Below are 18,150 nucleotides of genomic sequence, written 5' to 3'. Positions count from 1 at the left end.
TGTTAGAGTTGGGAGGGAAAATGTTACTGTTTGAGCATGTGTGTTGTGTGTATGTCAGGTAATTGTGCTAAGAAATCTGTCTTCATCCGACAAAGGGTGAATTCAAATTAAGCACTAGGAAGTTTGGGATCAGGCATATAGACGTCCTGTAGCAACCTAGGAGATGTAAAATTCCCACTGGCCTCACATGAAGTGACAGGAATGTATTTAGGGCTCATGAATTGTCTGTAGGTGACTGATGTGAATGCAGAGCTGGCCCTGTGTGTGCCCAGGTCCTATGGGCTGGGCTGGACTCCCAGGGCCAGCTGGGGTCTGCAGCAATGCTCCTGCTAGAAGCAGCTGGGATGTGCAGTGGCCAGTAGGAGTCTGGAGCTGGCAAGCCTGGCTGGATCCAGCAAACTGCTGCGGACTCTGTTTACACTTTGCATTCTGGTGCCCTGATTTATCAGTGCAAGTACAAGGTAACATGAATGTGGTGAGTCAATGAGTGCCTGAGTAAACAATCCTTTCTCAGATCTTGGGAGTTTGATGTGAAAATGCTGGTGTGGGGACTGATTTAAGCCTCACTGGTGTGAACTCAGCAGATCCACAGTGGCGTGTCCCTAATTTCGTGCTTCTCAGGATCTGTGTTACATTGGATAGAAAGCCCTGCTGCTATTGCAGAGGAGGGAGAGGTGGCACTTTCATGAATTCATCTACAGTGCTCCTTATCACCTGACATAATTGGATACAAAGGAGGAAAATGCTGGTCATGCTCAAACTGATTCTGAGGAAAAAATCCAATTAAAATGATGTAACTTTCCTTGTCTTTCTTGTCAGATGTACAGCATAATAGGTAAAGCAGTAGTTTATCTCCCTACTGCCACTAGATAGTGCTAGACCCGTGTTTTAAACAATTTCCTTCACTTTAATTTCGTCCTTAAGTTCCACTTCAGCTCTTTAGTTACTAAACCTCTTTATTTGCAGACCACTCCAGAGCAGTGTGGTTGGAGGGCTTGTCGTACGTCAGAGGACATGTCTGATGCAGGAAATTGAGATGAGAAAAGGCTTCTGAGCTATACTGTAGTCAGGAGGTATAACAGCAGTAAGCATAGAAATTCAATCTCAAGAACTGTGCCTTTAAAGCCTTTTTTCTGCCTCAGGCAGGGAGCATAGGAGACTTCCCTAAATAACAGGACCTGTGACCTGGCAGACATGACGTTCTGTGCCCTGACATGTTGCCATCAGCCTGCACTGGTCCACTGCTGAATGATCAGTGTATGCTGTGTCCGAGGTCCAGAAATACCAGTTAACTCTGGAGCCCTGAAGTACTAAACTCATGGATTTAAATACTCCTGAGCAGTTTATTTGGTATTGAATCCCTCTAAAAAACTATGGTGTACAATTTTTTATTCAAGTGAGTCTTTTAAACTCTTACAATAGAAGTAAGATTTAAAAAGAAAATCTGCACTATTATTTTGTGGTTTCATTTTTTATTCATGTATCACAGGTGCATAGAACATAAAGGCAGAATAGCAGATTTATTAAATGTATCTCTGTGGTATGAAAGAAATACGACATCTAAGATATGCCTATGCAATAGTTATGTAACAACCCTGTTTTAATATATGGAGAAGAATTAATGCACAAATCTTTTTTATTTCTGTGAATTTTCTCCCTGTAATCAGGAAGAAATCCTTTATTTGTGCACCATACTTAAATACAAGCAAAATAAATGTGAGGGGTCTGATGGTATTGGCTATTAAATACTGCAGTGGCAGTTGTTTTCAAAGATGTAAATGAAAATGAATAAAGATGAAAGGAAAGACGGGTACTGTTAACAGGAATTGAATTTTAAAACGACATATCAAAAATTAATTTAAACTGAAATACTTTTGTATTTATCATTAAAATGTTATTTCTAGAGCTCCCCCTCTCCTTCCTTAGTATCATTCAGCATGTCCCACTCCCTTGTCTCCTCTGTTTCATCAAGCAGAAAGTATGAAATCAAAAAGTACTCCTTCCTCTTCTGTATTTGCAGAGCAGTTGAATTTTGGTCCCATAAAGACCATGAGACCAAAATCTCCGTAGACTTTGGCAGAGCAGTATTTCAAACCAAAGAGATAAGAGAGCTTGGCTTTATTGCCCAATGATTTTTGTACTCAGCAGTGAAGGAGGAGTCTTGGGTTCTGGTCCCAGCTCTCAAAATTATCTACCTTTCATCCATTGTCTGATTTAAGATGATATTTCTTAATAGTTCTGAGACATGAGAGGCATCAGCTTCCACAGCTCCCCACTGAGCAGACATCCTAGCCTGCAGTCATGAATGCAGGATCTAAATCATGAAAGGCAGATGAGGGTTCAGACTTATGGCTGTGTTTTTCTTTTTTTTGGTACCTTAGAACTTATCTCTGCTCAGTTCATGGGCTTTTATAGTTACCTTTTGAGGTTATTTTCCCTGTGCATATGAGTTCAGGCAGAATTTTTGTGATTCTATTCTGGGACCAATCACCAGGAGACAAGGTGATTTTGGTAAAAATCTAGGTTCAGACAGGAACTTTGAAATTTATAAGATTTAGGGCATAATACATCACCAGCTTTCATGTCTTAAAGTTTAGATTGCATGAGCGTTGTATTTGCATTAAGTCCAGAGATAGCATTTCATTCATCTGACGTGCATTGAGCAATTTGATTTATTTTTAAAAGCATCTGGCAATGTTTTCATTATGTGTCTGGGCCACTTTAATTTAAACTTCATTATTTTGAACTTTTTCACTGTGACAACCAAAACATTATCTCATATGAAGGAAATACATGGAACTGAGTGTGTCTAGCTTGAATAAGAAAAGGCCAGGAGAGGAATCTTAATTGCTGTCTTCAGTAATCTAATTAAAAAGAAGACGGAGATTTTTCTTGGAGCTATACAATGAAGGGATGTCAGTTGAAACAAGGAGATTCTGACTAGAACTAGGAAAACAGTTTGGACTGTAAAGATGGTTAAACACTGGAAGGGGCCAAGAGGGGCTGTAGAATCTGCATCCCTGGATGTGTTCAGAACAGGACTGGATGTGACCCCCAAGCAACTTAATGTAACTTTGGAAATGGAACTGTAAAGTTGACCCTGCTTGGAGTAGGTGACCTTAGAGGTCCTTTCCAGTCACATTTATTCCATGAGCGTGTTTTTTTTCCTTTAAATGCTGATTATCAGCATTCTGACCGCTGTAACTGTGGGTGAAGTGAATTGTCTTCAAATCCTTGACGTGGAAATCTGGGGTGAAATCTTGAATAAAGCTTTTAAAAATATTGAAGAAAAAAGTGTCAATATACTTTATGGGGAAAGGTCACAGTATTAAAATGGTCTTTTGTGCTAGTGGCCCAACGAATTTTTTTTTATATTTAAAGTACTATTTTTTTTTAACAGGCAGTGAGGACAGTGTATTCACAGATCAGGAGAGATAGGACAGAGCATCCTAGAAGGCCTAAAGGAAAAAAAGGTCTTTGTGCTCTTTGCTCAAGTCAGTTTTGAGTGGGAGCAGGGGAAATACAGCTTTTAAAAAGTTGGACTGAATCAGGATCTAGTTGTTCAGCATTACTTACAAAATAAATTCCCTCATGTCCTTCTGGTTCTTACTGTCTTTTGAATTTCTCTCAGAGGTTTCAATGACTACTATTTCTGAGATTCTTGGCAGAAGAGTTCAGCTGAAAGGACTTATTGGAAAACGAGCTGTGAAATGTCCCCACTGTGATTTTTATTTTATGAAGAATGGATCAGACCTTCAACGTCATATTTGGGCCCATGAAGGTAAATCTCTGGTTTTAAGCTTTTGGGCAAATAATGAGTCTCATATTCCACTGAAGCTTTGCTGACATAAAAAACCAGATTCAAGTTTATTTCTATACTTGAATGCAAAACTTTAAGCTACGTTGGAGGTTAATTAATTAGTTTAATGGATTCTGGATCACATATGGAACTTCACACTCAGAACATGAACAGACAGTTTAAATGTTTTATATAAATTAATACAATTCTGATGCAGTTTTTTTCCAAAAATTCATTCATAAACATCTATCAAGTATTCTATGTGAGTAAGGAGGATTGAATTAAATACATGCTCGGTATTTTAAAACAAGTGGTTTTCTCTATCTTCTTATGAGTCTCTGCTGCTCCTTTTACATTTGTCCAAAAATCTTTGGTCTGGAAATCTTTTAGTAAACCAATTGAAATCCAGTTGCTTTGATGTATACATATAAATTCTGTGAGTATTTTAATTAAATCCTGAAGAGCATGGGAGTTAGCTGCCACAGGCACTAACATCCCCTAAGATATCCCTCATCGTATTTATGACTTTTTTAGGGAGAAATTCCAGTAGTGTGGCAACACATGGGTTAAAAATGCCTTGAATTGAAAATCTTTATACAGTAAAATCTTGTGCTACCCATTCTGTGTATTTATATGAAAGGCTGAAGACAGCTTACATAGTCTTCAGTCACATTACTAATCAATGGAACAGATTGCCTGTGATTTTAGGTTCTTTAGCCATCCCTCTGCATAAAGGGGATAATGGGATTTGTTATCTCCAAGTGATATCTTGTTTCCAAAGTGTTCTTGTTTAGGTAGTAAGGCACATGTGTTTGAATGCTGTAACTGTGACCTTTCCTGCCTGTGTGGCACAGCAGGGCTCCTCTCCAGTGGCCTTTCCCCTATTAAGGAGTTTAGGTAAGGCAGAATGTAGGTTAGAGAAATTCCTTGTGTATTCTGTAGATAGAGTTCTTTTTTTCTGGCTGGAACTCGGAACCCATGTCACCCACCTAGCAGGAGAGAGATGTGAATAGAAATTTTTCCCAAATCAAAGTGTGCAATCAAATCTGCTTAAAGCAGACTGTAATTCCTCATAGTTGTATATCTAATTTTAAGGTCATGAGTCTCAATCTAAAATGTGCAGACCCTCATGAAACTGTTGAACTACTCTGCCAGTTCAGATTTTTCAGCTTTTCTTTGAAGGATTTATTTTGTTCTTATAAACCTTTTGTTAGATGATACACTCGATATCTCTCTGTGTGCTTTGGACAGTTTGACGGAAGTGAAGTTTTAAGTGCTTGTATCTGCCTGAACCATTAGCAAATCTGACACTAATTAACAATAAAACACAGCTTGCACATTTAACTTCTGCTTTCATGTTAACTGCCTTGTGAAGCAGCCCTCATTACAAGAGGTTTCTTAACTGTTGGTTGTAGTAAATGGAGAATGGTAGTTACCTGAAGACTTCTGCATGGAGTCACCAGCTTGGTATCAATGTAGACAGTTTGGATTTTATTTCTAAGTGAAGGATAGGCATAGCAAGGCCCAAATATCAGTATTTTCCTGGCTAAACTCAGTACCTGGCTTCAGTAGAGCAAAATTATGAAAGAACTCCTTTCTCTTAGCAAGTTAAGTGATGCTGTCATGAGCTCAGCATCATTTACACAGAAGCCATAAATGAAATTTCTTACTTGTAGAGATCCAAATTTTGAAGCGTTTCTCTTTGTCCATGTTGCTCACATGATCTGAAATTTCTTTCAAACAAATGTCCACCCTCTCATGGAAAGGCACAGCCTCCTTGTTTCATGGTATATTTTTTCATGTTTAGGTGTCAAACCCTTCAAATGTTCCCTCTGTGAGTATGCCACTCGCAGCAAGAGCAACTTGAAAGCCCACATGAATCGTCACAGCACGGAGAAAACCCACCTTTGTGATATGTGTGGGAAAAAGTTCAAATCAAAAGGCACTTTGAAGAGCCATAAACTCCTTCATACTGCTGATGGTAAGTGTGTGTTTGTTAAATCAATTTTAGGGCAATAAACATTGGCTGTACTACAGGCCTTATTAACAAATGCTTTTCAGTTGAACACTTAAATGTGATTTACAGATTTTGTTTATTCTCAGGAGACACCATTTGGTAAACAATTCAAAACTTTCTGAAATAATTTCTGTGAAAGACAGCTGTCTCTGAAATATTAGGTTTCTCTGAAATGTGTTGGCTTTGTATGCCTTCCTTGTTCTTACAGTAAATTGTTTATCTCAGTATAAATTTGAAATTGCCAATAGTTCTGTTTTTAAATGTCTTACTTAATGTTTTATTCTATGAGAATATTATTAGAATCCTGGTGTCTAATCAGCCAGTGGCCAAGCTGGGCACTTACGTTCTACAGTCTCGCATGCAGTACCTCAACTGCCCTGCAATTTTAGTATTTCTGTGATGACAACTGAAAAAAGCAAGATGCACATCCAGAAGAGCATCCCATTTTATATCAGATTTTAGAGCACAACAATACTTTATTATTCCATGTTTTTCGTATTGAAGTAAATTATTTAGTAGGATAAGTATGACTTAGTAGCTTGATCTTTGCTACTCATACAATTGTGTCAAACTTCACTCCACTTTTTATTAACCATATCACTGACATTCTTTTCTTTTCCAAATTACATCTTCAGAGAAAGCACACAATGCTCAGCTTCATTCTTAGAATATATTTGAAGTTTCTGTGTCAGAGATATTTTTTAATGTTTATGTCTGTATGTTCAAGTGGAAAATGATCCATTTTACATCAATATGCTATGTCTTACAGGAAGATTATAGTTTTATTACAGAAATTATTGCAGAAATGCTGTGTATTAGTAAATCACTTGTTATTGGTAAAGTATTTTCCAGTATTTCGAAATAACTTGATCAGTAACAAGTAGGTCTAGCACATGCATCTAAACTTAATATGCAAGAATCAAGATTTTACTTACCAAATGCAAACTTCAGATGATTCCTGGCTAGGAGAAGGAGGCAAGTTGTTGTATTTAAATGAAAAGTAAATTTCAAGCATGATCAGTCTATAAAGAAAAAGGTCTCTTTCTATGGCCCTGTAAAAAAAATCATTTTATGGGGTTTCATTTCAAAACCTTTCTCTTTTGTTTTCACCATCTGGCATGATCAAATGTGAAATTCAACAGTGGAAGTTGAATTTGTTTTCACCTTTGTGTTAGATTTCTTGAAAAAATATATGTGTGTTTAAATTATTACTGTAATTTATCTGAGGCTGCTTTGAAGTTTGATGTTGTCAAGAATAGCACAATACTTAAGCAGGATCTAGCCACTGGCTTTAAAAGTGTGAAGTTGGCTTTAAACATTTAAATCCCTGCGAGGAACTGTGTTCTTTTAAAAGTTACTGCTAGGTCAGGCTGAAACCTTCGCTCTAGAGGCATTGTTATTACCAGGGCCCTTCTTTATCTGGCTTCAAACTCATCATCTTCTGGAATAACTCCAGTGACTTCTAGTGAAGGTGTCCCAGCCTGCCACAGGGGTGATGGGGGTTGGAACAAGGTGACCTTTCAGGTCCCCTCCAACCCAAACCATTCCATGACTCTCTGTTCCTTTTTGGTGAACTTTTTGACTGGTACGAATAAACCCAAGACTTAGGCTCGTTTGCCTTGCTTTTCTCACTTACAAAACTGTTCCAGGAAATTCCCAGTACCATTGGAAGGTGAGTTTTACTATTGGCTCCAGTGAAGCAGGATCTCACTGTCTGTGGAGTCTTAAGTAATTTTTATCACTAAAGCCACCCCAAAAAACGTTTCACACATTTCAAACAGTTGTGGTAAAAGAAAAGGAAACTTGTCACCAGGAATGTGGTTTGCAAGAGGACTCTTGAGTGACAGTTTCTCTTTGCCCTTCCTGTAGTGTCCCTTCCTGTAGTGACAGCACTGCAAAAGTTCTTAGCAGCACACATCTAGTGTTCTTCAGTTATTTCACAAATAAGTGAATTTGAAAGCTGTTTCACTGTTTATGAATCCTGTCTTCCTGACTTATGAATCCAAGCAATTTTTGTTCAAATACCAGAGCCCTGCAAGGTCAATTTCAGTTGTGGAATATGAAGTAGTTTTGTGTCTGATTTATTCTTTTCCAGAAGACAGACTTCTCAAGAGTGACATGATAGAAAGCAATTCTGTGGTCCAGGGTCATTACTGTTTTTGGTTAGAAGTAAACTAGAAAGCTTGATTTTCATTATTTTATTTTGATACCAAAAGGTTCTTCTTAGCCATGTTTTATAGAAACTTTCACATTTAGTATAAAATGCTTTTACCTTTCTCATCAGCATCTGGAATCTAAAGAAACCCCATCTCTTTTGACAGCACGAATATTATCTATTCTGCTTCTACTTTACCTTTTGGTTCTTTTACTTTTGGAGTAGTTTTTAGCATATCTTTATTCCATATCAGTCAAATACAGTTTGCCAGCCATGCACATTCAATTCAGGAATGAAGTCTTACTGTATTTAATGCATCTTGTAATTTGGCTGGAGGTAGCAGGACTGATAAATATCTTAGAGGCAAAATAAGGAGAAAAAGAGTGTGAGACCCAGAGAATAAAAGGAAGGAAATTGTGTTAATTTAAATCATAAGGGAAAAAATAGTTTAGTGGGAGAGACTGCTTTGAGGGGAAAATGTATTTGCATCACAGTAATTCAGTGCTTGGGACAGAAATAACTAAACCCATTTGAACATGATCAAACATTGGTGTTTTAAAGATTTCAAAGTGTGCTTTACAAATAGCAAAGTAGCTGTGCCTGCAGTTGTAAATAATGGATTTCCTTCTTCCATTTGGAGTGCACTATAACAATTCATTTTCTTTTTTCCCAAGTGACTATCCCAGGAGAATCCAGAGCATTTAATGCTTTTAATTTAAAGATTAGACTCAAGCCTTTTTCCTCCCTTATTCTGCTCTTAGCTCTATTTAACAAAAATTTTGCAGAGCAAGTGCCAGGCTTCTCATACTGTTCATTCTTAGCATTTTGGAATTTATCTTTATGAGGAAATAGAATCAGTAGTTTTCTGAACTTAAATAAAAAATAAAAAAAACCTATTCCATTTCCTATTCCCATTTCAGGAAAGCAGTTTAAATGCACAGTGTGTGACTATACAGCTGCCCAGAAACCACAGCTCCTACGTCATATGGAACAACACGTCTCTTTCAAGGTAAGAAAACATAAATCATGCTTAAAGTTATCAGGAAATACACAGAACTTTAGATAACAGTATTAAAACTGGCATATTTTCTTGTTTGATGACAGTTAACAGTATATAAACATTTTAATATTTTGGAAATTTTGACTTTATATTCAGACTTTTGAGATAAGGTTATTATGTTCATGACCAGTTTGTAATTAGTAGTTTTACTTGACAAAAATATCTGTATATTGCAATATGAAACAAATGTATTGGATTTGATTGTCAGTCCTTGAGAGTGTGAATCTAATATGTACCTTAAAATGTCCTAGGGAGGTATGAAAGCAAATTCCCTGTATCACAGTTCATTGCCCATCTTAATTTTCCCTGAAATTTGCCAGTCTCTTGTACTATAAATGAGTTCATATACTTGAAGAAAATTTAAGAGAATTTATTTTAAAACATTCCATTTATCTGAAACATTCATTGGAAAGAGTTTTGAAAATTGTTAATGTTTTTATGAAGTATGTAGAGTAGAAATACAGTTTATTTTAATAAATGGTAATATGTTTTTATTTCTAAATTTCACATTGGTTCTCAATGTGATAGGTCCTAATATAATGTATTGTGAAATCTTTTATTTGGTAAATAGGAGTTAGACTGGTTCCTTTTCCAGAAAAGTAATTTTTTTATTTTTTATTTATGAGAATATTCATTTTAATGTGAAGCTTTATCTTAATAGTGAGCATATTTCTTAAATATGTATCTGAAAACATCATACTATTTTCATATGTGACATCTTTCATTATCTAACAGATCATTTTACTTTTATAAGGAGTTCACTACAGGCATTCTTAACAAGTACCATAAGGCAAGCAGTCTTTTCAATGATAGTTTAAGTTTTGGAAGACAAAACAAGTCACATAAAAAAATGATACATTTTGAACAAATAATTTTTCTATGTTAAGTATGTGGTTTTGCTCTGGACTTACATTTTTTAAAAGTTTTTTCTGTAAATGAAAATACATAAATTTCCTTTTTTTGACGGCCAAAGTGATGAATATACTCATAGTGCAGTTCTTGAAATGTAGCTGGTTCTGACCTTGGGATCTGCCTACACATAAGTCTGGCAATTCAAGACATCATCAAGGGAACTGAGCACTGGATTAGATCAGTCAGGGGTATTTGTTTAAAGGAGTTCAAAAAATGTTTGTCTTTTTCTAGGACAGTTGTTTGCATGCTTATCAGATTCAGAGAAATGTCATTACTTATGTGACCTAATGATCCTTTAATCCATCATATTTCCCAGCTCCATGAATTTGCAGTCCTGCTATCCAGTAGCAGGTAACATGCATGACTTGCACAAATGAGTGCTACAAGAGCACAGCAATCTGTCTGGATTATTTTCTTTAAAACATGACAGTTTCAGCAATAGAAAGAGAACATCTCTGAAATATTGAGTAGCTGAATGTTATAGTACCCTCTGAAGCATAAGGTTAAGGCAGTCTGAACATCACTTTTCTTCCTTATTTTTGCTGTTTGGAGCCTGAAGGAAGATCATGAGCAATGAGGGTAGGAGAGTATTCTAATCAATGTACCCTGACTGCAGACACCTTTCTGTGCTTTAAATTCAGCTCCCAGATGAACATTTCTGTACCAACCATTTTCTGCTGAGGAGCTTTAGGTGGGGCTGCTGTGCCTGAAACATTTTCCATCCTATTCTGAGGTACTTGACTTTTCCCTGAGACTTCGGTCAACCTCTGCACTCTTTTACAGGACCTAATGGTTGTGTCAAACTTCCTATAACTGTGATACATCTCAGTCAGAAAGTTATTATCAAAGGTTTACCTTAAGCTCAAATGTTTGTTTTTCTGTTTTTTTTGCTTTAGGAATTTATCTCTCTGTCACTTGAAGAACGAAGTGTTCTTACAAATAATAATTAATTTAGTTGCCAAAATCAGCTCCCAAATGGTCAGAGAAGTGCAAATGCCAGGGAAAGGTGAGAAGAGGGAAAGAAAAGGAAAAAAGGAAAAGAAAGGAAACCTGTTAGATTGGCTGTATAATCATGTTGCACTTTCAGTTATTTAGTTTTCTTGCTGCCCTTTTTCACACCAAAGCTCACAGCAGCTGAGTCATTTCATAGTAGAGATTCTCCACATGGTCAGACCTGTTATCATCAATTATGAAAACACACGATTTAGCGAATTACAAAAACTCAGTAATAATCTTACAGTAGTGAGGATACTTGCTTTCTTGCACATAATAAAAAGTACCAAATTTAGTTTATGTTTAGTTACAACTTCAATTTATTTTGAGTTTTTGAGGGTTTCCTTAAAAGACACCCAATCCAGAAATGAGCATGGTTTCTTGGGATCAAAACTTGGGATTGCGGCTTAGACCTGTATCCTGAAGAGGTGAAGAAATACAGTCCAACATTTTCCTTTTTGCTCCCAGCCCTTCCGCTGTGCACATTGCCACTATTCCTGCAATATATCTGGTTCCCTGAAGAGGCATTACAACAGGAAGCATCCCAATGAAGAGTACGTCAATGCAGGGTCTGGGGAGCCTACAGCTGAAGCTCTTATCCAGCAAGGTACATCTCCACCATATACAATTTATTGACTTGTTTTTTTTTTTTTTTTTTCCTGAAGCAAACAGTGTGAAGATTTTGTGCAGTATGTGTTCTTCAGTTTATTGGTTGTTACATGATAAATCATTATTCCTTTTTGTAATTCTGAAACGGCCACCATTTGCCCTTCGTTCAATGTCCTTTGTTCTTGGATTTTAAGGGTGTGGGAACCTTTTGGGACAGTTTTGTTTGACCTTGCCTCTGCTATTTGTTGTTGCATACATTTATCATTTATACTTGTCTCTTTTTGTAAGTCAAGTATCACTGTATGTTGAAATGTATGATAAATTTCTAACATTCTGCTGATAAATTTCTGTGACAATTCTGCAAGGTTGAACTTGAGCAAACATAAGGAAAGAGACTGAAGAGTAAATGGGAGCAAATTATGCCCCCACTAGAAAAATCTGGGGAGAAAAGAGAGTACAAGTAAAACAGGTTAGGAATTGTTATGTTCAGAATCTTGTTTATGGGCAAAGAAAGCACACCGTGTCTGTGTAAGTAAGCCAAGAATTCATTAGAAATATAACAGAACTCTTAACCGTCTAATTTAAGATTTGTCTGGCTCCCATAAGTAGTTTTGCTGTGACACACTGGGTGGATGAACCAAAGCAAACAACTGATCATACAGTCAGGTATGATTTTGGGTGTAAAGCTCCTTCAGTTCTAGTGCCTGGTGTGAGGAATATTGAGCAAGAAGAGGAGAAAGCTGCATTAAATATTAAATTGTGTGGAAAATATTTTAATTCTTGGTTAAATTAAGTTTCCTTCTTTGTTACTCATAATTTTAGAAAGTCTTTTTCCTATTTTTAATGGAAACTGCCAACAGTTGCATCTTTTGAAATCTTCAGATTCTGATTTTGTTGAAGAAGAATAGAGACTACAATAATGTTGTTGTATTAGATAATGAATTAAATGTAATTCTTCTAAGGTTACATTATTTCTAAATGTTTCTTGCAAATCATTACTCTAACACATAAAATTTATCTACTGAAGGCATTAATCCATATTAAAATACTGAAATGATGACACAAAGAAAGATAACTCAGTCTGAGACTCTCCCTTTAAACTTCTTCTATAAGGGGAAAATGTGTAACTACAATAAGTAATCTGAGTCTGTGTTGGTTTTATATAACATTTCTTTGTTTCCTTTTGTCAAAAAAACACCAAAATAATTTGAAAAGTAAGTATCTGTAACAGGGTGAATACATAGTGTAATCTTACAAGTATTTTCTCTGATAGTGTAAGTCCATGGGGAACCTGCAGTTGTTTTAAGGAAGTAGTATTTGCTTGGTCAGTACTCAGATCCTCTAATTTTGTAGTCAACCAGATTAAGGAAGAGCTCTTCACTATGGGGGCCTTTGTTTAACTTTCCAAATATCTGAGCACTGCAAGGAATCATTTGTCTGAATAGATATGAGAGAATGAATTCTCCTAGTATAAATTAGGGCTCATACTTGCCATGTTCGGAACAAAGAAAATTGATCTTACACTGATTAGGCTTTCCTTCCCCTTTGGGAGCCAGATAAATGCAGTTCTGAAAATAATTCTTTTTCTACTGAAACAAAAGAACAGTAAAGTTGTTGAGATGCAAGAGTAGCCTTAAAATGGAGACATTGGAGTGAGATAAGAGAGAAGAGTCTTTAACTTTTTTCTGTGGTGGATATCCTTTTCACACCACATTGGAACACTGGACAAGATGAAATTTAAGAAGTTCAAATGTCAGCTTCTGCCTCTAGGATGGAAGCAGTAGTCTAAGTGAGGGAGATCAGCCCTGCAGACAGGTATTTGGTTGACAGCAGCTCTGCAGGAGCCAACAGTGAGCCCTGGCAGCCCAGAGGGCAAATCCCACCCTGGGGTGCATTAAACACAGCATGACCAGCAGGAAAAAGAGGATTTTTCTGCTCTGCTCAGCGTTGGAGCCCTGAGTACAGGGCTGGGATCCACCAAGCAAGGATGTGAAGGTTATTACTTGTATTCAGAGGGGAAAAAAAGATTGTGATGGGGCTGGAAGACATGTCCTGTGAGGAACACATGAAGGCTCTGGGGTTGTCTGGTTTGTAGGAAGCTGAGGGGCAACCTCATGGCTCTGTAACAGCTTCCTGAGTGGGGAAGGGGAGAGGAAAGTGCTGAGCTCTTCTCCTTGAGATCCAGTGATAGAACATGTTAGAATGGTTCAAAACCATGCCTGGCATGCTTAGACTGGGAATTTAGAGGCATTTCTTTACTGAGAGGATGATCAAACAGTGGAACAGGCTTCTCAGAGCAGTGATCAGTGCCTCAGTGTCAGTGTTTAAGGGGCATTTGGGGAATAGGCCCTTAACAACAGCTTTAACTTTTGGTTATCTCTGAATTGGTCAGGCAGTTGGACTAGGTGGTTCTTGTAGGTCCCTTACAACTGAAGCAGCCTATTCTGTTCTTTCCATCTCTAGCATGTTTCGTTCTCTTCCTCTCCTTACACAGCATTTATATTTCCTGTGCTGACAGCAGTGCTGTGCCTGTTTTCCAGATTCACCTGTGGAAAAGTCAGGCATTTTGGAGTAATAATGAGGCATCAAATCCATGTAGGAGCTGTGAAGTCTGTCTCTTGTCAGGGCTCTGTAATGAAGAAAGCTCTGTTAATAGGTGTAATTTTCCCACATGCAGCTTCCTTTGCCAACTCAATTTCCTGTTCTGTGATGCATCAGATGGATCTTGCACCTGGGCTCGAAACAAGACCAGAAATTCCTTATCATACTATAGAAACATAACTTTTTTTCAGTATTTTGGCATCTCACTGGGCAAAGTATTGTTCCTTGTGGGAGACATTTGCATTTGGAAGTGATAAACATGAATCCTATTGAAGTTAATAAAAGTTTTCCTGATTCGGAAATCAGAATGTCTTCTGTATTTGGTTCACACAGCACAACAGATTACTGTGGACACATTTTGCAGTGTGACAAGTAAGTAATATTTGACATATATGACACCTGGGTGTCATACAAGGAAATAAATGTTAGGAAGAAATTTACTGTGAGGTACTGGAAAAAGTTGCCCAGATGGATTGTGGATGTCCTATGCCTGGAAGTGTTAAAGGCCAGGTTGGATGGGACCCTGAGCAACCTGGGCTAATGGAAAGTGTTGCTGCCAGTTGGCAGAGGGGTCGGAACAAGATGATCTTTAAGGTCCCTTCCAACCCAAATCTTTGGATGATTCTGTGTGTTTCTGAGTTGTTTGGGCCAGAAGTTGCACCTTGCTATCTGACTAGCTTCTATTTAGTTTCAATTTACTCTATTCATAGATCTGAAAAGCAATTTTGGAAAATTATTCATATATTCATGTAAAGGAAGAAGACCTTTCAGGCCTGATATTAAACAAATCCTTTGAAATGAACGGAATATAGATGAAAAGGAAAAGGAGAGAGTACCAGCAAACAAAGAGGCTTGAAAAGAAATTGAGAGGGTAAAGTAACAAAGATTAATATCTAATAAAAGCTGTCTATATCTATTTGTATTGTATTCTGCTTGTTCTAAGCTACCCACTGAGCCCAGAGTGAATTGCCTCACACTTGCTCATCTCTTCTACTGTCAGCTGGTTTTGACTGCACTGCAGGCACTGCAAATAAATTTCATTGGAAATATTTATATGGATGTAGACTGCTGGATCGTACTCAATATTCCTAGAATGAGCTTATAAATAAATTAATGAGTCACAGAAGAGGGACTGTTCATTGGAGCAACCGCACTGTCAAGGATAGACAGCAGTATTTAATTTCTGGGCTTGTGGTACAAATTGGATTCACCCAGGATCAGAGGAATGCTTGAGATTTTGCAGGGTGTGTGTGTGTGTTTCTCTGTTTAAGTAGAAGTCTGCAATCTGACATTTATTTTAGTATTATAAAGTAATAAATGAAAATAAATAGGATAAGAATTTGATACATTCTGCAAAGGGGGCAAGAATATTATGCATTACTCACTAGTTTTTCTTCAAGGCCCTGTCTGTGTGCTCATTTGATGGCTTATCTGTAGTTTCATTTGCTTTGTGGTGGGCAAGTCACATACAATTTTTCTCAAATTTGTTTCTTTTCTCCTCACTGATACTCCCTCCCATCCATAAACATTTTATTTATGTGTCTGAGAGACAGATTTTCGTTTGTGTTTGTGCAGCTACTTGTGCAGGCCATACATGAGGATCCAGTTGTGGCCTCAGTGTTCTGGTTTACAGCTGTCATCACCTGCTTTCTTTGTACAAAAAGGAGAATTGTCTTGTGGAGTTTTTAGGCCAATAAATAAAAAAGAGCTCGTGTCAATGGAAGAAAGTTGTGGAGCTATGTAACATCTGCCTGCAGTATTTTGTTACAAACATCAGTTTTGTTAGTGAAAATAGTAAAGGCGTGTGATTCGTTGACTGTCTCTGTATGTTACCCACCATTCTAAAGAAATATCTAGAAATTAATTTTTCTGAGCTTCCATATCAAGTCACTGATATGGAGTTACATAATACCAGTTGAATTCTATGCTTCTATTACTTCTTACTTAATTAAAGTCATAATGAAAAACGTTAAAGATTTAATTTACCTGGTGTGTTGTTACAATAGTTTTGATATCAAAGTAATGCAGAAAAGTGTTCACTATTTCACAGCAATGTGTTTTCCCTAATACTCCAGATTGGTGTGAAATTAATGTGTAATTTTATTTTCTGTAACTGATAATATTATCTAATCTAATCTGTTCTAAGCTGAACTTTATGAATTTCCCTTTATAAAACTGCTTCAGTTTTGCTTAGAGATGGAATATTGAGCATCTGCTCTAACAGTGAAGTTTGGTAAAGACTTAGCAAAGAGGAGGGTTAGTATGGTAACAGGAAGTGTCAGTGAAATACCCTAGAGACTGAGTGTAGTTAAATTCTGTTTTATCAAAATAAAAATTTTGCTTCTTTTCACCTGGTTGCCATATGGTAGCTTTCCATTCCTGTAAAATGGGATGTTTTTTCTAATCACCTTGTTCATAAAGGACTGTCTTGGCTTACAACCACCTTTTGTGAGGCACTCCTTGGTGCCTTTGAACATGATGGGTGAGAATCATGTTTTGCCACGATGATGTGGAGTCAGACGTGTGGTAGCCCAGTTCCTGGAAGGGCATAAGGCACTTCCCCAGCCATTAGATTTGTTACTGTGAGTTCTGGTCACCTAATGCAACAATTTATCCCATGCAGGTTATTCTTGTCCTCTTTAGTCAGTAGAGGAGAAAAAAAGCGAAATCTATATTTGCATAATTACAAGCAAATGAGATTTGACATTTGACCAAATGACTTTCATAAGCAAAATAAGTAAAAGCTCTTTAATCTTATATAAAAAAGTGAATTCTCATGATTTCATTGTGCTTAGTTTTTTAGCTGTAATGCTGTACATCATTTTACCTGTAATGCTGTACATACATCCATGCTGTGCATCATTTTGTAGGCAGAAAACTTTATTTACAGTTTGCATGCTAGCATGAATCTCAAGAGCAAACATTTGGGTGAAGAGGATATTCATTGTTAAATCTTCCTAATTCACTTTGCTAATGTAAAAAAAACAACCCACTTTTTTTTATTTGAAACTTGACAAAACTAAAACAGCTGTCTTAGAGAAGACAAAGTTTAAAAATGTTACTAAATATTTATTAATTATTAATATAGCTTAATATTATAAAGTATGCCACTGATGTATATGTTAAATATTAACATATTTCATGGCAAATGGCTAAAGGGAAACATTTTACAATTTCATAGCTTGATTGACAGTGGGTCAAATTAAACAGATTTTTACTGCATTGAAAAAGAATTTATATGAAAATAACTCAAAGAATTTATTTCTGTTTCCTTGTAGGTGGCATTAAGTGTCCTGTTTGCAGCTTTGTGTATGGTACAAAATGGGAGTTCAACAGACATCTTAAAAACAAGCATGGAATGAAGCTAGTGGAGAATGATGGGGAGACCAAATGGGAGGTAAAGCAAAATAACAATGACTTTGACCCTAAGATTTTTTAAAATTCAGGGGAGAAAAGTAAGAATAAAAATAAGAAGTGGAAAAAAATGTGATTCTGACTTTACATAAGATCAGAATCTTATCTTTGTTTGAATGCATGCCTTGTTATGTCTGTTAAATTTTAGTATATGGTAGAGTTAGCAACCTTGTAAATGCTTATTTTTGCATTTTAGGATTCTAGTCCTCTATTTGCAGCAAAAGGATAAAAGCTTTAGCAAAAAAATGTGAAATTGAAAAACTTACTGCATTTCCTAATATGCTGAATGTTCACTGATGTTAACTGTAAGATGAGTAAAGCTGCAGAAAAAGGCCTATGTCTTGGTTCAGAGAACACTAGAATCTAGAAAACTGATTTTTTTAATTGATCAGCTGAAGAAATTATGCTATGCAGAGTAAGTCTTCTATGATACATTCCATGTTTTCAGCTTCAATCCTAGAGATTCGTGCAGAATCAATGGGAAAACCACACATTTAGACGCTTATTAAAATATTATGGTTGGCCAGCAGAGTGTCTTCCACTGCCTGAGCAAGCTGATTTTGAAGTGCAGTGAGAGGAAGAAGCCAGGA

The 18,150-nt window shown here is 36.8% G+C and overlaps 1 protein-coding gene across 2 annotated transcripts in view; it reads left to right on the top strand.

Moving 5' to 3' along the window:
• ZFAT (zinc finger and AT-hook domain containing) overlaps nt 1-18,150 on the top strand; it is an 82,687-nt gene that overhangs the window by 49,356 nt on the left and 15,181 nt on the right. Inside the window, exons 9-14 of one of the 2 annotated variants that reach the window (XM_066336492.1) lie at nt 3,632-3,781; nt 5,607-5,780; nt 8,892-8,980; nt 11,405-11,543; nt 14,480-14,518; nt 17,425-17,543. In XM_066336492.1, the coding sequence (XP_066192589.1) occupies nt 3,632-3,781; nt 5,607-5,780; nt 8,892-8,980; nt 11,405-11,543; nt 14,480-14,518; nt 17,425-17,543 (710 nt within the window). The remainder of the gene's footprint in view (nt 1-3,631; nt 3,782-5,606; nt 5,781-8,891; nt 8,981-11,404; nt 11,544-14,479; nt 14,519-17,424; nt 17,544-18,150) is intronic. The other variant, XM_066336501.1, reaches the window with a different exon arrangement.

This window comes from Sylvia atricapilla, chromosome 1 (assembly GCF_009819655.1).
Source record: "Sylvia atricapilla isolate bSylAtr1 chromosome 1, bSylAtr1.pri, whole genome shotgun sequence".
Taxonomy (NCBI): Eukaryota; Metazoa; Chordata; class Aves; order Passeriformes; family Sylviidae; genus Sylvia; species Sylvia atricapilla.
This window is presented reverse-complemented; position numbering and strand designations above follow the sequence as displayed.